Raw genomic sequence first — 21,375 nt, forward strand, 5'->3', positions numbered from 1 at the left:
ACATGTGGCATGGACACCATCCACTATCCCAGGTTGCTCCAAGCCCCATCCAGTCTGGCCTTGAAAACTTCCAGGGATTCAGGGGCAGCCACAGCTTCTCTGGGCACCCTGTGCGAGAGCCTCACCACCCTCAAAGGGAAGCATTTTTTCCCCACTATCCAATCTAAATCTTTCAGTTTAAAGCCATTACCCCTTATCCTGTCACCCCAAGCCCTTGCAGCTGGGGTTCATCTTCCCACATTTCCCACGTCCACAGCAAGGGCAGCTGCTCCAGAGTTCATTATTCATGGCTGCTTTCATCAGAGGGAGTGGAGGATAAGGGTATTTGTAGGAGATGATTTATCTGATGTGGTTTAGGCGCATATTTTTGGTGAGCTATATTGTATATTTTGTGCAGCTGGCCCCAGGCACACGACATCACTTGGCTGAGGGTTAGGTTACGTTTTCTATGCAGAAAATAGTTTCTGACTTTCTACAGCTCAAGTAATTTCATCTGTAAGTTTTTGGTCTCTTGAAATCTGAGGTGGACCAGAGATTCCTGGAATGATCCTTAGTCAGGGTGAGCAGCAGCACACAACAGGCCCAGAAGGGAAGAGCAGTGACCTTTCCAAACAAGGGGAGACAGGAGTGAGCTGTACATAGAGACTCTCAGCTGTCTGAGTGGGAATCTGTGGCACAAAAGCTGATTTAAAGCAGCATTTTGTTCCAAAGAGCTTTGTTCTCTGTGTGTGTGACAGCTGCCTTTTCTGTGTGCTCCATGGCAACACCTGGCAGGTGTCACTTGGGGTGAGAAGGCTCCTGCCACGTTACCTTCACCGGGAGATGAGTAATGGAGCACAACTGTCATAACTCTATTGCCATGCCAACTGCCCATGTTCCCTTCTCCTTGGAGACCTGTCTGGTGAGATGACAGGTGGATAAGGTGGGTTTAGATGGGATCTCAGTCCTAAAACCATTCTTCCAACCTGTTAAAAAATGCAGAGCTGCTTGTCAGCAGATTTGTGTCCAGACCCCCCTGAGTTTACTTACCTCCAGATAGCTAAACTCACCCCCATCACCCTATTTTGAGTACACCCAGAACACCCAGAAGGAAACCCACAATTTGTGGGTTTCCCCCCTCACCCTTACTTTAATCCTTATCTATTCCAGCCATTCTATTTAAAACAGACTTTTTGATACATTTGTAGCAACTGAAGTTTTATTGCAATTTTAATAACAAACTGGCAGTCTTCACTACTTGAAAGTGAAAGGCTCATCCGAGAGAAACCTGGAGTGGTTTTCACTCCAGGCTCCAGAGACCTTTAGCTCTCTAAAGTACTGCACTAAAAGGTTGACAAAACAACAGAAGAACCTGACTTTGGTTATTTTTTTTCTCCTCTAAGTTTCATTTCAACATCCAGCAGTTACGAGGTTGAGTTTGGGGGTAGCAAAAGGGCAGGGAGAGGTTAGGAAGGAAAAAAGGTTAACATGAGGGTGGAATCAGCTGGGTCTGTAAAAGGGGGAGGGAGAGAGTGAAGCAAGGGGGGGAAACCAGAGCATCCTTTTTGAAGTACAACATATTCAAGTCAGCTGAGAATTCAACTGCTGACACTGTCCTTCAGCTTCTGGGAAGAGATCAGTAGGGAAGGCTCGAAGGAAGTCGCGGTAGTTTACCTTGTCTTCATCACAGGAACAGTAGTCAATCAGCTGTGGGGACAAAACACACAGCAAACACCACAAAGAGTTGGAAAAAGCTCTTGGAAAACTGGGGTTGTTTTTAGGGGAAAGTGCCCAGGGTTCTCCTTGTGGGACAGAGCAGATGTTATTCCCCTGTGTGGATGTCCCCATCCTGGTAGTCCTGAATCCCAGGTAAACTTGGAATCATAGAACCATTAAGGATTTAAAGACCTACAAGATAATTGAGTCCAACCTTAGATCATGAAGTCAAATCATTTAAGGATTGAACTTGATGATCTAAAGGTTCAAGTCCAACCGTGAATGCCTATAGATGACACTATCTATGCAAGGAGAAGAGTTAAAGTGTTTGAGTTTAATCCTGATTTCCTTCTGGGCCTCACCAGTGGGGCAAGAGAGCCACAAAAATACAGAGCATGGCCACAGACTTGAGATGGGCCAGAGGAAATCCTGCACACATCCCTGCCAAAAGTGGAGTGGGGGCAGTGTATGTGAACAGTCACTGTTCCCTGGTGTCACTTTGGTGTGTGCACATGGCATAAAGGGGAGACAGATAATTGAGCTTGGTGACAGCCCCACTAATGAGCCAGTTCTGGTGTCTGTTCCTGACCCTGCATTGTGTTACAGAGCCACAGCCTTTGTGTGCTTCAGGGGAAGAAAGAAGGCTTTTGTTTCTTTAATTGCATAACTAATCTGCTTCTGACACCCAGTGAGATGGAAAAGGTCTAATATCACAATTTCTTGAAAGGATTCTTCTTCCCCTTATCGCCTGGAGACAGATTCTCTTGGGTTTGCTTCTGTGACTGACAGCTGTGCTCCTCTCCAGGCAGTGAACTGTCTGCCATATGTTTAATTTATAGCCCTGCCATACTTCCCAGGGCTCTGGGAACACTGGGATTAAGATTTCAGAGGAGGAGATGGATGTTTTTAGTGCACAGATCCTAGACTGGGGCTCAAATGTGGGAGTTTAGCTTCAATTGTCACAGGTTCTCCACATAATTTTAGGAATGTTACTTCTCTCCCACTCTCAGAGTGGAGCAGGGATTGTTACCACACTGTAAATTCCTCAGGGCAGGGTGAGCTCAGATGAACTCTGGTACAGCAAAGCCCTGGGTGCTTGTTAGGGCCTTAATTCATCCTACATTCAGAGACACAAATCCCCTGCCCATGCACCTTTCTAACCACTGTGATGCTCACAGTTGACTGCTTTAGAAAAGTTTTTATTTTAGCAGGGGAAATAACTCCTTCTGGTTTCTAGATTTCGCTAAAGTCTGACCCCCCCTTTATTGGCCACTAATCTACTGCCTATCCCATGATGCTGAGGAAACATCCTTGCCAGTAATATTCTTCCTCCCATCCTCACTGGAGGAAATTTTCCCTCAGTTTCCCTCACATTTTTTTTCTTTTCAGACTGTGATCTCCATGTGCTGTTTGCTGCTCATAGTGCCTAGCAAGTGTTAGCCAGGGCCTTATATAATAGTAGTAGTAGTAGTAATAATAATAATTATTATTATTATTATTACTATTACTATTATATATTATTAAATTATTATAATTAAAAACACTTAATTCTTAGATCTTCAGTGTAGTTGCTATTGAATCCAGAATGTCTCTAAGCTTTCCTAAGGCACATTCTTTGAACACCTCAGTGTCACCTCTACTTAATCCCAGCTGTGCTTAAGCCATCACAGACACTCCAAGCTCTTCAGGATCTCTGCCATGATTCCTGGTCTCTATCATGATACATGACCTCTTCTATTCATCCAAGACCTGAACCAGCAGGAATTTTCACACATGACAATACAGGCAAACATGGGAGGCAACCTGGATAACATTTTTCCCTTTTCCTTAGAGGACAGAAATTATTATCTCCTCTAAGACACAGGCTCAGTCCAACAGCCCAGGAGTTTTTCTAAACTGGAACTCTCTTGCCCTCTTCTTGAATTTGTTCCCCTTTGAAGGCTACAGCAGTTGGTTAGGGTTGGTTTTTAGAAGGGATCTTTGGAAGAGCCATAGGAGGGGAATTCAACATGCACAGCACCCCTTCCATCTGACCTTTTTAAGAAGAATGGTGCTGGTTGGCACATTGAACCTGTCACAAACAGTCAAAAATCTTGCTTTATCCAGGAATCCAGAGCCCTCCTTGTCAAAATGATGAAATGCCTCATGAAACTCCCTAGTGCTGAAGGGCTCTTGGAGTTTCAGTTCTTTCTGAACCTCCACAATTAAATCATCCAGGTCCTTCTTGGGAAAGCCACTGCAGAAGAAAAAAATAACAGGATTTCATGTAAAAACTCATTTTGGCAGCCTTGCTGTGACACTTCAGTAAAAAAAAGAGCACTTCTCTGTGTGCTCCACAGTGTCAGAAGCTGTGGGAAACTTGAGTTCCAGCCAGAGCCATGATATAACTGCCTCCAAACCATGTTCTGAGGTAACAGAGTTGTTACTGGGTCACACAAACTGGGTCCAGACAGCTAAAAGGAGGATGTGGTCTAGGCTCTGATGGGCTGATAAGCAAAAAGGAATAAATGCCCTAAAAAGGACTCCTCCCACCACCTGCTGAGCCTGCAACCATCAAGCAGCTCAAGTTGGCAGCATCTCTTACAGTGAAGTGATGCTTTTTTTGGGAAAAGATGTGTCCCTCATCTGAAAATTATGTCCCTTCCAAACTGAAAGTGTTTAAGTGTTGCTTGGAGCAGCCTGGGATATTGGAAGGCGTCCCTACCCATGGCAGGGTTGGACTGAGCTGATCTTTAAGGTCCTTCCAACCCAAGCCATTTTGTGGTTCTGTGATTTTGGCTGGAAGCCCAAACACTTCTTGAACTCAGACTTGGTGCTGTGACCACTTCTCTGTCTCTGCTGCTGAGCCAGAGCTGCCCCAGAAGGTTTTGGGGCTGGCAGCAGCCACAATATTTTACTGTACACACCTCACACCATCTGGATGTGCCCAAATACAGCCTCTTGGAGTATCAGAACCACCAGCAGAGCAGGAGGCTGCTGAAAATGCCCTTAGCTGTCAACCTTAGTCTTATTTAGCCCCATCACCCCATTATTTGTGGCCTACCTGCTGGCAGTCTCCACTACCACCTTCCGTGGGAGGAAATGATCCCTTATGGATTGCACTGTTGCTGCAGGGAAACTCTCTGCATTTCTCTCCAAGTAATTAAGCACATATTCATCAGCATCAGTGATAATAAACCTGTGGCCAAACACTAGGGAAGAAACATTAAAGAAGTAGTGTTACCTGTGGTTTAGCATGGGTTAAAGTCATTTCATCATCTGGGAGGGAGCAGGATTCCTCTCCTGTGGCTGGGCTCATCTTTGAGCCATCTCTGCTATTTGTTTCACTTCTCAAAGTAAGAATAATTTCACTGATTGAAATGTTCAAACGTTGACAGTAACAAAGTTGTATCAATGTACACCAGCTGCTGATCTGGGAACTCAAATGTGACGATACCCAGAAGCAGCAGATCTTTCAAGTGAAGGAAGAGATACGCACTGTCCATGCAATAAATGACATATCAGAGCAGAGTATTGTAAATCCAGGCTGGATTTTACCTTCAATTGTAGAACCGATGGTGAAGTCAGAGGGCTCATAGTATATGGGATTCTCTGGAGTAGACCCTGGCTTGGTGACTTTGGTTCTTTTTAAGTATTTGCCTCCAAGGATGCCAGAGTTTCTGACTGGAGGTTCATAGATGCTGATTGTGTCATCGGCGAGGAAATAAGAGAGGATGAAACGACGATTTTTGTCCTCAGGCACTGGTGATTCCTAGAGGAAAGGTAGCAGGTCTGGAGCAGAGCATTTGAACCAGGTTTTCCTTGCCTGGGGTGCTTAGGAGCACCTAGTAACCTACTCATAAGCACCTAGAGCTTTTTTACAGCTGACTAAACAAAGCACTTGATGTGCTGACATAGCATAACAAAGCACTAGACAGCACTTAGGATCTGAATTTCAAAGGTTACTTGCTTTATTTAAGCCACTGAAGCAGAATCTGGGTTGAAGTTACCAAGTATATTCAGTGTTTCCACAGCCTGAGTAATCCAAGAGAAATCCTTTCTCTATCCTATATGGAATGATTCATCCCAGAGAGGCTGTAAAATTCAGTTTTAAATTACATTTTTTCATTATGCTGAGTGCCTGAGAGAGGCTGGTGCTGTTTTAGCCCTTAGTCACAGGAAGTCACTCCCCTGACACACCGGTGGATTTACTTGCTTAGCTTAAAGCTAAGTGGATCTTAACTCCTCAGCTGTGACCTTTAGGGAACTCCTGCACAATAGGGAGAAGAAACAAGCCCGGAGTGTTTGGAGAGGGCAGGCACAAGGCAGCACAGGAAATGCCATCGCTGCTGCTGGATGTGCCAGAGGCTCCTTGCATAAACCAGCTGCAAAGCTGGCACAAAGGCCAGGGCCTGGGTGCTGTTGTGGGTGGAAAACACCACTCTCATGGATTTTCCAGCTTCTACACCGGCATTGGCTGCTCTGCTAGGACAGCTCCTTGCTGGCTGCTGCATCCAGGACAAGCCAGGGGAAGGACAGGGGCTGGAGCCAGCAGCAGAGACGTCAAGCACTGGCTGGTGGCAGTGGTGGCAGGCAGGCAGAGGCACAGTGCCCAGTGCAGGCTGCTTCAGCCAGGGCCATCTGTCATGTAGCAGTGGCAGAGGGAGTTTTCCCATAAATGGCTGTGGGTTTGTAGCAGGTCTGGTTTGTACTTTCTGGCCTAATTTTTTTTTTTTTCTGGTTTTGTGAGCTGCCAATTGTCACAGCAAGCACACAATAACCCCATGGCATGCCCCAGGGACACTCATTTTGGCTCAGGGAGCTCTCTTTTCCCACTGGCTGCTCCTCCCATCCTCCTGGCACTATTCCACCAAGGAAAACACTTACCAGGGCCACCTGGTACCGCAGGACCTTGAGATTGTTCTCCAGCATCTTAATGATATCTTTCCGTGGAGGCTTTGGAAACAGACTAAGGCAGTTCTGGAGAGAGTCTTCAGGGATACCAAAACCATTGTAGGGAGGAATTACCTGCATCCAGAGGAGATATCAACTATAAACAGTTGCAACTAAGAACAAAATAAAGTTTACAAGACTTAGCAAAGCCCATCATATTTGGCAGGAAATATTCTGCCACCAGGTAGCAAGAGCTGTGGCATCCTGCCTAGTAGAGATGGTTGATACCAGCCTGGCCATGTGCTGTATTTAGTGAAAATATAGGAGGATTAAGTAAATCTGAAACTCAGAAAGCCATGGAATTTCACTGATTTAAAAGGTTATGGCTATATTAAAGAATCATAGAATGGTTTGGGTTGAAAAGGATCTTAAAATCATCTAGTTCCAACTAAACCTTCCCATGCACAGGAACTCAGCCATCAAATGGTTACACTGGTAGCCTAATCCACATCACGCCTGTGGTCTAAGCCACAACTCCAAACAATTTCTGGGCTCAGTTTGGGAGGTAACAAGGGCTGTGACCATCCCCAGTAGGCAGTTTGGACTTGGCAACACTGTTTTGAAGAGTGAGGGAGAGTTCAGTAGTATGAGTGCAGCCAGGCTTTCATTTTTATACCAACTATGACCATTCTTGCCTTGTCATTTTCAGGTTACTTGATTTTTTTTCTTTTAGCTGAACTTGTTTTCTACAGGTTCTTACTCAGATGAACCTCTACTATAAGCTTACATCAACTGCTTCCTTTCCTCCCTTCTTTTGAGAAATTGTTTGCAGTACCTGTGGAACTTTTTCAAGTGGTTTCTTATTTACATCCACTGGCTGGAAGTCTGTGATGCCATATTTGTCACGATAGAAGTCCTGGGTGAACTTGTCACAATCATAGATCAAGAAGGTGCGTCCAAGGAGGGTGACAGTTTTGCCAATAGCAAAATCTTTGGGTGAGTACCACTCTTGTACCTCATGGTCAGTGATCTCCAGCACACAGCTTGGGAAGTTCTCTAAGGACAAGGGAGCAGAAGAAAAAACAAATGAATCAGGGAGATTTTAACATTTACTAGTGAAAATGGATATAAAAAGCAAGGCGTGAAAATTACTACAGAGAGATGCTGGCACTGCTGTCTTGCCACTGTTTCCCAAAAGAGAAAGAATTTAGTGACCATTTGAAGAACTCTCTTTTTTTTTACAATGAAATAATGACACTTTAGCACAGATAGATTGGTGAGCCAATCTAAACTTACTGTTCTTGTCAACAAATACTTTGGGCAAGCGCTGGCGCTTCATCAGTACCGGGAATGGGTCTCTCCCATCATTTCTCTTGTGGACTTCCCGAACCTCCACTGTGTCATCTGCCAAGAAGTAATGGATGATGCAGGGATGGTGATCACCAAAGGCACAGTTGGTGTCATCCCATATGGCATAGAAGCGAAGCACCTGGGGTAGAGAAAAAAAAAGCAGACAAACATGGATCAGAATCATCTTTTGGTGCCTCAGAAATCAAACTCATCACTCTGAAATGCTCAAGAGTTCCCCAAGGTTCAGCTCCTGAAGAGAGGAGAGGCACAGGGGGAATTTAGTCAGAACAAGGGGCATGTGTGTTTGTCTGAAATTGTCTGCTCTGGCACCTGGCATCAATATTTTGGGGGAGGAGAGGAGTGGATGCAGCAAGACCATTCCTCATAGAACTGCATCTGGCTGCTAAATTCCAGAAGCAGGTGGCTTATTTCATCCCAACAGAAAGCAAGAGAGTAATGTATGGTATTGAGCACAGGCTCTGCAACCCAAAGAGGAGCTGTTTACAAGGCATAAAGCCCAGAAAAAAGCATAAAAGGTTTTGTTTCTCACTAAAGACAAGAAAGGAGCAAATTTGGAGTCTGTTCAGCAGACTGAGACAATTTAGAATGAGTGAGATTGCACACACTCACAAGACCTGGGTTTCAATAGCACATATTCACTGTAACCACTGAATCTTTCAGGCTGGAAGATCATTGAGCCCAACCTCTGACTGACCCCCACCCTGTCACCCTGCCCAGAGCACTGAGTGCCATTTCCAGTCGCTTCTTGGACACCTCCAGGAATGGGGACTCCACCACCTCCCTGGGCACCCTGTTTCAATGTCTAAACACCCCTTCTGAGAAGAAATTTTTCCTAATTCAATCTAAACCTCCCTTTGCACAACTTGAGGCCATCTCCAGTCCTCTCTCTGGGTGCCTGGGAGAAGATACTGATCCCCACCTGGCTGTCTCCTCCTATCAGAAGTTGTGCAGAGCCAGAAGGTCCCCCCTGAACCTCCTTTTCTCCAAACTGAGTTCCTTTCCCAGCTCCCTCAGCCACTCCTGGTGCTCCAGCTCCTCCTCTGCACATACTCCAGACCTTCAACATCTTTCCTAAAGTGAAGGGCCCAGACCAGGACCAGAACTGGAGATGCCTCACCAGTGTGATGTGGCTAATTATACAATAATTGGGGTATTCCCCAGCTCTCTTACCTTTGTGTCATAGGTCAGGAACTGCCTGAAGGGGTCGGGACCTGTGGGCACGATGCGTTTTTGCATCGGCGTCCGACGCTGTTCTGTGTAAGGATCCGAAACCAGCTCCTCTGGGGGGTTCACTACAATTCCTTGGCTCTCCAGGAACACCTAGGAAGGTCATCTGAGGTGTTAGTGCTGCCAGGAGTTCTGAAGGTAAGAGGTGACTAGAGGTTACAGGAGGGCTGGGATGAGTGAGGTCAGAATTCTGCAATTCACAGAGAATTCTACAGCAGCAGCAAAATACAACAGGTGACAAATACATTTGTTTAAGCTGCTTCTTATCTTTGCTTACCCTGTAATTAATCAGAGCAGTTCTGTCCTGAACATCCTAACTCAGATTTCACTTGAGCACAGTTTTCCTTGGCTTTAGGGCTTTAAATGGAAGATAACTGTCAGTTGGTCTCTTTTATGTAAATGGAAAATATTAAATTGCTGTATAAACACAGATGTAGTTAGCCTGAGTTTGCAATAATTGAGAGCTGTGTCAGCTAGTTAGAAGAAGTCACCCACACTAAGCACATCATGACCCTTCAGGCACGAGGATATGTGTCACTGGCAGCTTCATTCCATCTTTCAGGAGTACTTTTCCCACAGAAAGAGTGTAATTTGCTTTTTTTTAAAGGAATTTTTTGCTTACCTTGGATCATGAACAAAATCCAAGGTGTCACTTGTGGATTTGGATCAGTCACCCAAAACAATCTCTGAAGTCAAGAGACTTGTTCCCTTTTTGGCTTTGGGAAGTGGTCCATGAAAATACTCAGCCCAGGAAGCACCTATGCAAACATCTCCCACAGGAATATGAGATCCCCCTGGAGACTCACAAGGCAAGTTCACACTTTCAGGCTCACTATTTCCTGGTCTAGAAGATGTCAGTAAATGATAATACACTATTGGCCATGAGATGTAGACCCACATAGCTCATTCCATGTTTTCCATCAATATTAACATGAGGACCAGCTCTTTATTTGATGTGGACTGATTTGAACAGTCACCCAGTTCCAGCAGAGCTGGCCCCACAGACATATTTATACCAACACATTATACATGCTTGGGAACATTCCTGGGCACTGAGGCCAACTGACAAGGAAAAGCCTGGACCTAAACTCTCCCAGCCTCCAGGACAGGTTGACTAGCATGTTCACCTATTGGGAATGGCCCCTGGAGCAGTCTAACTTCTGGCCTGGAAGAATAATAGCTGACCAGGGCTGAGATTTTACTGGGGACAAACTGGCAGAATACCAGTATACTGGTAATTTTTATTTCTTATTATTGGATCATTATTATCTCATTTACTGGTACAGAAATAGCTAGAAATAGAAAAGCAGGCAATGAGTAAGCTTTCTTAGAAAGGTCAGTTTGTACCATGGATCATGGCTTGGCTGTGGATGTGTGCAGAGTTACTGCTTGTATTCCTTTCCTAACAGAGGAATATTAAATCAGAAAAGAGTCCGGATCACTAATTTCCCTCTCCTGTATGCACAATGTTTCATCTGCACTCCAAGCAGTAAAACTGCCCAGACAGAAATTTAGAATTTGTATTGTAAAGAGAAGTCCTGAGGACAAAGGATGGACTCCCAGCAGTCCAGGGGCTAAAACTCCAAGCACCTTACTTGCCCTCTGCAGATGTCATACCCTGAAGTCCCCTTTGGCCTGAAAAAAGAAATCTACACAAAAAGCACAATGAAAGACTGAGAGCACCCATATCACAGAAGCTACAGCTGCAAACTGCTGCACTCTAACAGGTAATTAAACCCTGCAGCTCCCAGGAGTCTCTGGCAGTGCTCTGCTGCCACCCACCTTGGTGAAGGAGTCGCAGTTGACCAGGCGGTAGGTGCGGCCGTATATGGTGAGGTCGATGCCCAGGTTCAGATCCTTCCAGTGGTAATAATCCCCGTGCTCATTCTTGGGCACCCGGTGGCGCCTCATGAGTTTGCCTTGGAGCAGACCCGAGTTCTTCACCTTGGGCTCGATGATGCACATGCTGTCATCTTCCAGGTAGTAATAGAGGCCCACCTGGCGGATCCGGTAATGCTCCTCTGCAGAGATAGCAACTTCCTCCATGAAGTAGGCATCGAACTTCAAAACCTGCCCAAGGCACAGTATAGCAAAGGGAGAGAGAAAGAAACAGTTTGAACACTGTGATTAGTCTATCAAGGCAAATAATTTATTTGTAATTTGCTTTAGTGGTGTAAAATTACTGGATTAGATTCTAAAAATCTTCAAAACAACAGTGGCCTAATCTGTGAGTGACAGTAGAGGCACTAGGAGTGCTTTTATTTTAATTCAGTGTGCCTGAGACAAGTGTAAAAATACAGCCTTTTCCCTGCTTCTTGATCACCTGCTGTTTCACCTACTGCCAGGTGCTTGGCTGCTGACACTAATCTACTTTACTGACACACACAGCTCTTTATTTTTCAGCTGTACAGTCCTGATTTAGAGAAGTAATCCACAGATTTAAGGAAAGAGTTCAACCACATCTGAGGATTTTAAAATCGGAAAGGGGTCATAATTTTAAGGCCAGTCTGGAGTGGCTCTGAGCAACCTGGGATAGTGGAAGATATCCCTACCCATGGCAGAGAGGCTGGAACAAGATGATCTTTAAGGTCCCTTTCCTTGATCTGAAGTCTCATCTATTCAGCACTGACAACAAAAACTGATTTGTGCTGGGGAAACAAGGAAATTAATTAGTCAGGCTCTCTGCTTGGCAAAAGTTGGAGGAATATTCCCTCCAAGATCATTCAATGCCCCTAAGATGGTGCAGGTGGCCAATCAGGCCTTACATACCCAGCCTACAGCAGCACAGAGTCCTGGATAATTAAGAGATGATAAAGCCAGCAAGTTCCTATCAGTCAGCAAAGTGCCCCACAAGGGACTGTGACATCCCCAGCAGCACTGTGGCTCCTGCTGCTCCTGTGGCTTGAAGGAAGGGGCAGAGAAGGATCTGAGAGATTAAACAGCAACATTTACATTGCTGTGAAGGAACAGCCTCGGCAATTAACAGGGCACATCTGTTCCCCAGCCTGTGCCACAGCCGGGCTGAGGGCTGGCTGGCTGCAGGCTGCTCTGGCAGGGCTGGCAGCGTCTGGAGCCTGCACGTGTGAGCTCCCGAGCCCTGCGGCTCCCACTGCAGCAGCTGCTCCATCCATGGCTGTGGGTTGCAGCTTGGGCCATTGGCACACCGAAAACCAAGAGTCAGCTCAGGACTGCTCTGAGCAGACACAGAGCCAGCACCCAGTCCGATATGATGACCAAGATGTAACATGGGAAGCACTAATGGAGCAGTTCAGGTTGTGACATGCTGTGGTGACCAACACGAGCAGGAATAGATAGACCACAGTCACACAGGCTACCAGGGTTCCCACTGCAGACTGACTTTTCCAGTTAAAGCTCAGTTACAACCTCAGTATAGTTTTGGAAACACAGAACCCCAGGCTGTGGCTTACAGAGCAATACTTTTAAGCTGGAGCTTTCCAGAGCTAATCAAGCCTCTTTTCCAACATCTGCTGGAAATGCTCAAGTGTAACTTGCAGGGAATGTCTTACATCGTTTACGTTATTATAATCCTCCTCCCAAGCAAAGAACGCCTCTTTCAGTCTGTGATTCAGCTGTCTCTGACTAAGGGCTCTGGCATCTGAAAACTGCTGTATGCAGTCCCGTGAACCCTGGAGCTGACTGTTTATGTCTCCGAATTTGGCCAGTGATATTCCTGGAATCAGCTTCTTTATACCTTTTTGTCATAAGCCACGAATGCTGGAGTGAAGCGGGAAGGTGCAGGCCTCTTGACTTGCCCATAGGTCAGTGTGGCTCCCTTGGTGCATAAATCATCTAATTCATCTTGAGAGAGCTGATTTGCAAAGAGTGTGTCCCCACCAACCCCTTCTCTTGGCAGCCGGAAAAAGGCATATCCATTTTTGAAGTCCAGTGTCTGGCACCGATGAAAAGATGTTTTCTGTTGGAAGGAAATCCAGCTATCAAAATACTGCATGAATTTAGCAGATATAGCTACTGGAAGCACAAAAAAACCCAGTAAGAGAGTGCAATGTCAAGAATGTCTCACCCCACACACATCCCCCAGTATTTTATTATAAACTACCGCAGCAGTAATTTATAATCAAATTTTGTACTTAGAGGAAAAAAAAACAGTGGAAAAAAACAGTGAGTGGTGGATGTACAAAGCAAGAGAGTTAACTCAGATCCTTGCACTGCCACAGGCTCTGGAAGAACTTAAATCACTGAATTTCCTGACTGCCACCAGAGTTAGTGCCTAGAACAGTGTGTCAGCACTTTATCTGCCCTGGTATTTATCTCACCAGCTCTTTGTTCCCTACCCTATTTGTCAGCAGTACAGAGCACCATGGGACCTCAGTTATTGACGTATGGTGCTCCCTGCACTGTTGTGCACCCTCTGTGTATTCCACTGTTATTTATTTTCTTAACCCTCCCCTGGCATGATACAGGATTTTCTTTGCTGGATTAAATCACTGTCATGCTCACAGAACTGCAATTATGAAATGTACAAAAGCATATTAGTTGTTTCATCACCTCTCTACATAGTCATAGACTCATAGAACAGCCTGGGTTGGAAGGGACATAAAAGATTATCCAGTTCCACACTCTGCCATGGGCAGGGACACCTTCCACTATCCCAGGTTGCTCCAAACCCTCTCCAGCCTGGCCTTGGACACTGGCAGGGATGAAGCAGCCACCATTTCTCTGGGCAACCTGTGCCAGGCCTCACCACCCTCTTTGTAAAAAAACTTCTTCCTTGTATCTAATCTCAGTTAAGCCTCTTTGAGTTTAAAACTATGATTCCTTGTCCTACTGCTACAGGCCCTGCTAAAAAGTTTGTCCCATCTTTCATGAAGCCCCTTTAGGCACTGGAAGGGGCTCTGAGGTCTCCCTGGATCCATCTCTTCTCCAGGTGAACACCCCCAGCTCTCCCAGCATGGCTCCAGAGCAGAGGGGCTCCAGCCCTTGGAACATCTCTGTGGCTTCCTCTGGAGTCTCTCCAGCAGCTCCATGTCCTGTTTATGCTGAGGACACCAGATCTGGAGGCAGCTCTGCAAATGGAGAGTCTCACCTGAGTGGGGCAGAGGGGCAGAATCCCCCCCCTCCCCTGCTGCCCACTGGGGGAATCAGCCCAGCACACGGTGGGGGCTTCTGGCTCTCGGCCTCTCATCCATCAGCAGCTCCAAGTCCTTCTCCCAGGGCTGTGCACAGGACCTGATCTGTCAGTCAGTCTTGTTCTTCACCACTGAAGAGCAGGGTCAGACTTGAGTGACACCAAACTGCTCCACTTGCTGCACACTTGCTGCACACGTGGTACCTCACCTGCACTCCGAGAACCTGCCTGGTCCCACTGGGCTGTCAACATTTAAAGCTCCAGAGAAAGCAGGGGAAATTATGAGTTCCTGATAATAAAACCTCTTGACTTTTGCCAAGTAAAACACAGTTGTAAGCATTTCTAGTGCTGAGAGAACCAGCTCCAGCTCCTTTTCCAGCCCCAGGCTTGCAGTCAGTCCGTCCTTAGGCATACAAACTGCTTCTTCTCCACCCCCTTCCTCGCCCCTCATGGTTAAGCCTCTTATCTTATTTATACCTTCAGGCCCCATTTGAATTCCACATAATTCCCTGTTTTCTCTTTAAACTGCTACTATAGATCTTGCAAAGGAGAGAGCAGTGAGGAAAACAGGTGAAAACAAGATTTGTCTGAAGACATTTTAGCAGAACATCTTATAAACTGCCACAGAACTGTCACTTCCTTCTGTTAAATAAATACCAAGGGAAAGCTGTGGGGAAAATATTCAAGGAAAATCAGGAAGTTTGTCTTTAATTTGAGCAATATCAGTGTTTGCTAGAAGTGTACAGGCTTTTCAGAGCCCACATTTGCCTAAAGGAAGCACTTCATTGGTTCATAAGGTTCCTGACTGGACAAGCTCTCCCAAAGTGAGCCTGTATGCCAGATAACATCTTCCAGGATCAGGTGACTAATGAAAGTTTAAAAGGGAAAACCCAGAATGTAAACTCCTAATCTCAGTTGCTGCCAGTGTTTATCTGAAGAAATTCCACTGAATTAAGTCCTTCTTTTTGCCAAGTCTGTAACACTTCACACAAACACCATTCCCTCTCCCAGTGTCTGTTTCCCTGTCCAGTGAGCACTAAGCTGTAACACCACTTTCCTTGAACACAGAAGTTTCCTTCAGAACTCCTCATCATTCACTATGAAACCAAGTATTGTGATGCCAGTTTTATGGACTGGAAAACTGCAGATCTCCAAGATGTTATAAATTACTTCAAGGAAATATTAGTATCTGATAATAATTCTGAGACAACCTTTATTGCTGGATGGTGATTTGTTATGAGTAATTTACTCTATTTACTGTTGGAGGACTCAGTTGTCACTGATTTTAGGGCAAGCTGGATGGGCTTGGAGCAATCTGGTTTGTGGAAGGTGCCCCTGCTCATGGCAGAGGGTTGGAACAAGATGATCTTTAAGGTCCCTTCCAACCCAAACCATTCCATGATTCTGTGACAATGAATTTTCATATACAAAGCTGGATCAGCCAGGAATATTTTCTGTTAAAGATGCTCTCCAGGAAGGCTGTAAATTCCTGGTAAGCCCAAACCAGGCATAAAACAAACCCTTTTTAGTTTTTTTTGGGGGGGATTTTTTTAGCATATCAATGAAATAAAAGGAAGCATCAGTTCTCTGTGGCACCACTTCCTCAAGAGAACATTGGGAGGATTTGGGTTATCAGGTCCTTAGGGCCTGGACCATTGGATGGGGACAAGGAGAGGTTGCTTCCTCATTTAGTATCAGGTGCAGAGGATGAGGATGAGACTACTTCTTCCAGGGAACCTGGGAACAGCTGAGAGTGTGTAATTTCCTGGGGATGATCCTGGAAGCGGTGATGACACCAGTTCTGTGGTGGGATACCAGTTCTCTCATCAGGTTATCAGGCTCCAGACCTGCACTGCCAAGGATTCAGTTCTCCAGGCAACACCAGGAGAGCAGTTTTGGAAATATCAGAGCTTTGGAGGAAAGGGTATCAGGAAGATGTTCATTGCCAATGAGACTGGTGACTTCAAGGTGTATCTATGTAATAGACAAATTATGTCCAGGAAATAATTATATTGGGATGATCTGGGGGATCAATTCATGTGGAGGAATGCTCAAGGTTTGATCAATATTGGTTCTCCTGGGTATATCCATCTGAGGAGGTATCAGGTGAATTTAAGGAACTTGGTTCAGGACAGTATCAGTATCAGTTCAGAGAACTTTGGGAAAACTCAGATGGTTCAGAGAAACAGCAGCTTTTCCTAAGGGAATCAGATTTCAAGATTGTAAAGTGAGTTTGGGGATTTCCCCTGGAGTATGTTATGAACTGTGGGGGAATTATTGGAGGGATTCAAGGGAATTGAATATCCAAAGGGGTGAGTTTGCAGACAGCAGAATAGGTTTTGGTGCTGAAAGGAACTCCAGGAGAGCTGGAGAGGGACTTTGGACAAGGCCTGGAGGGACAGGACAAGGGGCAATGGCTTCCCACTGCCAACAGGGTAGGGATAGATGGGATATTGGGAAGGAATTGTTCCCTGTGAGGGTGGCAAGTCCCTGGCACAGGGTGCCCAGAGAAGCTGTGGCTGTCCCAGGATCACTGGAAGTGTCCAAGGCCAGGTTGGACAGGGCTTGGAGCAACTTGGGATAGTGGAAGGTATCCCTGCCCATGGCAGGGGGTGGAATGGGATGATCTTTATGGTCTTCTAACCCAAACCATTCTGTGATTCGATGAATATTATTGAGTTTAGGGGTCCCAAGCCTTCTGTGGATTTCGAGCAAAGTCTGAGGGAGTACCAGATTCCCAGAGAGTGTCACCAGGGGATACCAGGTACCACCTGAAGCAGGTGCAGAGAGGTGCAGAAGCCCGTTTCTGAGGTCACCCCTCAGGGGGCACACACAAGGCCAGCCCACCTTGATCCGGGAGGCCTCCCGTGGGAAGCGGGTACAGCGGGGGTACAGTGGGCGGGCGCGCTCACCGTGGGGTCCTTGATGGCGCAGCCGGGGAGGAAGGGCAGCCCCGGCCCGGGCCCGATCGGGGGCCCTGTCCCTGTCCCCGGCCGTATCCCCGGCCCCAGCTCCGGCTCCGGCCCCGAGCTCATGGCGGCGGCGGCGCTCCGGGCCCGGCCCGGCCGACGCGTCTCCACGGCAACCCCCCGCGCTCAGTGCGCATGCGCAGCGCCCTTCGCGCCTCCGCGGCTCCCCGCGCCTGCGCAGTGAGTGCCAAGGACGCGCGGTCGCCGTGGCAACGGGGAGGGCTATGAGGGGCCGAACCGCCCCCCCACACTCCTGTGAGGGGAGTTCGGCCCCGCAGCGTGGGGAAAAAGCCGTGGAAAGCGTTCATCCTGTTTTATTAGGGATTTTCCCCTCATAGTCCACTCGTATCCCACTCACAGACTTGCACAGCCCCCTCGTGGCCCCTCATAAACCCCTCCCATTAAAACATTTTGCGGGTGGCGGCACCTGGACTGCTTCTTTTTGGGGAGTTTTCCCTGCTCTGTGCAGTGTGCAGCGTAACGATCAGCTCTGAAGGGACAAATCCATACCTGGAGTGATTGAAATATTTTAACAGGAGTGATTGTGCTGGTTTATGATGTATATATACATGTATTAAAATGTATATTGTTGTGAAATAGTGTATTTTTCATATGTTGCACTGATGTAATTCCTCTCTTTCAAATATGATTTTTATCTCCGGAGGAAGGTGCTAAAAGAAGCATCAAGGATACCATCAAGGAAAGGGTGGATGTGCAAAAGTGACTCCCAAATGCAAGAGAGAAACAGCTAAATACATCACCATGGAAAACAGAAATTATTTGTTGCATTTAGAAGTTGTGGATTCCCCAAAAGACGTGGATTCCTCACCCCTGGATGCATTTAGGGCCAGGTTGGACAGGATTTGAGAGAAACCTGGTCTAGTGGAAGGTGACCCTGCCCATGGCAAGAGGGTTGGAATGAGATGATCCTGAATGTCCCTTCCAACCCAAACCTTCTAGGATTCCATGAAAAATAAGGTTTTTGTGCATCTTTGCTTTGTTCTCTTTATCACCACAACACCAGGCAAGCCAGGCTGTGATTCAAGGGCAGGCGGCAGATCCGAGGGTTTTCTAAGCAGAAGTTAAGCGGGGAGAATTGCAGCCAGACTGTCTGCCTAAGCATGGTGTGGGAGAGAGAAAAAAGCCAGGCGTGGGAGATAAAGAATGGGGCTGATCAGCTTAGAAAGGAAAATAATGAACTGAAGGCCAAGCAGGGCTTGAAGAGTTGAATCTGGAAGACAGCAAAGCTGTTGGTGTGATGATGGCTGACTTAGACCCAGGAGCAGGACCCTGATCAAGCCCTCACTCTGATTTTTCAAGCTGCAATATCCAGGCAGCATTTAACAGGGAACAGGGCCTGTCTCAGAAAAGGAAATTTGCCTCTGTGTGCCAAGGATCATCCCCAAGGACAATAACTGCAAATTTGTGACAAGGTTGCGTGGCAGAGTGGCTGGTGCACACCCTGTAAAGATGACAGAATAGGCATGTTCAGCCTGGAGAAAAGAAGGCTCTGGGAAGTTCTTGGGAGTCATTTCCAGTGCCTAAAGGGGCTCTGAGAGAGCCAAAAAGGGATTATTTAAAAGGGTATGCAGTGACAGGACAAGGAGCAGTGTTTTTAAACTGCCAGAGTGCAGGTTTAGATGGGATATTGGGAAGGAATTCATCCCTGTGAGGGTGGGGAGGCCCTGGCACAGGTTGCCCAGACAAGCTGTGTCTGCACCATCCCTGCAAATGTCCAAGGCCAGGTTGAGCAACCTGGTTTAATGGAAGGTGTCCCAGCTCATGGCAGGAGTTGGGAATGAGATGGTCTTTAATGGCTTTTCCAACCCAAACCATTCTGAGATTCCACAGAAGAAAGAAAAAAGCCGTAGCATAAGCTGGTGTTTAGTAATAGTGACTGTAAAGCGGGAGAGTGGAGAAATGAGGAATTAAAGTGAAGATCTAGATTAAGCTTCATCCTTGACAACTTCTGTACAGACAAGTCTGACTTGCCAAGGTTAAGATGAGCCTTTTTAGCTTCCCACATCCCTGCTATCCACTCATGAAAGGCAAAAGGAATTCTTTATCGGGCTCTGCTTTCGTGGCAGTGGAGGACACAGATGGAGACAACTCGCCCTCTGGTGGGTGAAGACATAACCTGCAGAAACCTTGGTCTGCGTGGTATATTAAGAAATAATAATTAAAATTTCTGGCTTATTGGAAGGAAAAATATAAAGCATTCTAGAGGTTTTAAGTTCTGGAATTCAGATAAAATTGATGAATTATGTATGTGATCACACACAACCCTCCCAGATAAGGTTGATGAGTTCAGGATCTGGAGTGATATGACAGAAAGGGATCAGAAAATCAACAAAACACCATGATGGAGAAATCCCTAAAACTGGGATCCCTAAATCTGGGATGTCAGCGTGCTGGGGTGTCTCTCTGGAGTGCGTGTGGAGAACACCAGCAGTGTGAGGACTGGGCATGACGAGGCAAAGATCTGGGTGCAACTGCAGGGCCATGATCTGGTTGGGGTCAGATGGAGGGACACAGACAAGCCAAAAAGGTGAGGAGGAGCTGCCCTTTAGTGAGAGAATAGCTGGAGTGCCTGGAATTCTGTGTGGATGATGAGCCAACGGAGAGCTTACGGGGGAAGGGTTCAAGCGATAACCAGTTTGGGTGAGGTTGTACTGGGCCAGTTGCCTCTTTGCAGGCCCTGCTCCTCTTGGGGGACTTCAGCCACCCTGATACCTGCTGGGAGGACAAGTTAAGAGAATTAAGAGGGATGGAGCATCTCCCCTTAGAGGAAATGCCAAGAGAATTGGGATTGTTCATCCTGGAGAAGAGAAGGCTTTGGGGTAACCTAACTGCAGTCTTCCAGTACCTGAAGGAAGCACACAGGAAAGATGGTGAGGGACTATTTACAAAAACATGTAGTGACAGGACAAATGGGAATGGCTTCCAAGTGGAGCCGGAGAGTAGATTTAGATTGGATATTAGGAAGAAATTATTTAGTATGGAGTTGGTGAGGCCCTGGCACTGGTTGTCCAGAGAGGCTGTGGATGCCTTATCCATGGAAACATTCAAGGTCAAGCTGGATGGAACCCTGAGAAATCTGGTTTAGTGGAAGGTGTCCCTCGCCATGGCAGGGGGTTGGAATGAGTTGATCTTTAAGGTCTCTTCCAACCCAAACCCTTCTATGATTCTGTGATTTGCAGCCCAGGAGGTTTCTAGAATGCAGTGCTGGTAACTCCCTCTTCCAAGTGAGGGAGGAGCCAACAAGGAAAGGTGCTTTGATGAACACCAGACTCACCAGCCATGTTTTGCTGGAAATGTGGAAGTCAAAAGCAGAGCTGGCTGGTGGAGCTCAGGATCCTGAAGGAAGGGAGGAGGGTAAACATCAAACACTAGACTCCACACTTTGGCCTCTTCAAAGGCCTCTACCTGCTTGGTAGAGTGCCCTGGGATAAGGAGGCCCTGGAGAAGTCATATCCAAGCTCAAGAACAGTCCATTCCAATGAGCAGGAAGCTGGGCAGAAATGCCAGCAGGCCTGCATGGATAAACAGGGAGCTCCTGGAAAAACTCAAAACACAGAAGTAGTAAAGAGAAGGTGAAAGCAAGGACACGGATGGAAAAGAATACAGACATTATCTGAATGTGCAGGGATGAGGAAAGGCAAAGTCCAACTGGAATGTGTTCAGGAATGTCAAAGACAACCAGAAGGGTTTCTATAGGGTGACAAAAGAGAGAGTAGGGCAAATGTTATGAGGGCAAATGTTGTGGGCCCATTGCTCAATAAGATAGAGCTGCCTAGAGAGAACATGGAAAAGCCTTCTTCACCTCAGTCTTTACCGCTGAGATCAGCCTTCAGGAATCCCTGGTCCCTGAGAGCAGGGGGAAGGGCTGGAGCAAGGAATCTGTACCTTGATAGAAGAGGATCAGGTCAGGCAATATTTAAAGGATTTTACAGGTGCATCTAAATCCCTGAAGGGAGGGTGCAAAGTGGACAGGGCAAGGCTCTGAGCTGGGTCCCAGGACCAGAGGGCACAGGCACACATTGGAACACGGGAGATTCCTCTGAACATCAGGAAACACATTTTTACTGTGAGGGTGGCTGAACACTGGCACAGGTTGCCCAGAGAAGTGATCAC

At 46.7% G+C, this 21,375-nt stretch overlaps 1 protein-coding gene across 2 annotated transcripts; it reads right to left on the minus strand.

Moving 5' to 3' along the window:
- Positions 1-1,182: 1,182 nt before the first annotated feature.
- EFHC1 (EF-hand domain containing 1) lies at positions 1,183-17,462 on the minus strand. 2 transcript variants are annotated; one of them, XM_002186740.6, is made up of 11 exons: positions 17,185-17,462; positions 12,878-13,099; positions 10,948-11,235; positions 9,109-9,258; positions 7,864-8,056; positions 7,403-7,623; positions 6,562-6,702; positions 5,233-5,446; positions 4,739-4,886; positions 3,730-3,931; positions 1,183-1,686 (listed from the first exon to the last, which is right to left on the minus strand). In XM_002186740.6, exons 1-11 carry the CDS (start codon positions 17,305-17,307, stop codon positions 1,561-1,563), a joined length of 2,028 nt encoding a protein of 675 aa, XP_002186776.5. In that variant the 5' UTR covers positions 17,308-17,462; the 3' UTR covers positions 1,183-1,560. The 2 variants fall into 2 exon arrangements, with proteins under 2 accessions (XP_002186776.5, XP_030125758.4); XM_030269898.4 differs by lacking the exon at positions 12,878-13,099 and having other exon boundaries at positions 17,185-17,461.
- Between the last annotated feature and the right edge of the window lie 3,913 nt (positions 17,463-21,375).

Source organism: Taeniopygia guttata, chromosome 3, assembly GCF_048771995.1.
Source record: "Taeniopygia guttata chromosome 3, bTaeGut7.mat, whole genome shotgun sequence".
Classification (NCBI taxonomy): domain Eukaryota; kingdom Metazoa; phylum Chordata; class Aves; order Passeriformes; family Estrildidae; genus Taeniopygia; species Taeniopygia guttata.

Bases quoted from the DNA above. Each gene is read 5' to 3' on its own strand.
- EFHC1 (XM_002186740.6), bottom strand. From the start codon at position 17,307: ATGAGCTCGGGGCCGGAGCCGGAGCTGGGGCCGGGGATACGGCCGGGG. The intron at 9,259-10,947 runs GTGGGTGGCAGC...TGACCTTCCTAG, and splicing joins ACTGCGACTCCTTCACCAAG to GTGTTCCTGGAGAGCCAAGG. The intron at 7,624-7,863 runs GTAAGTTTAGAT...CCTTGTCCTTAG, and splicing joins AGTATTTGTTGACAAGAACA to AGAACTTCCCAAGCTGTGTG.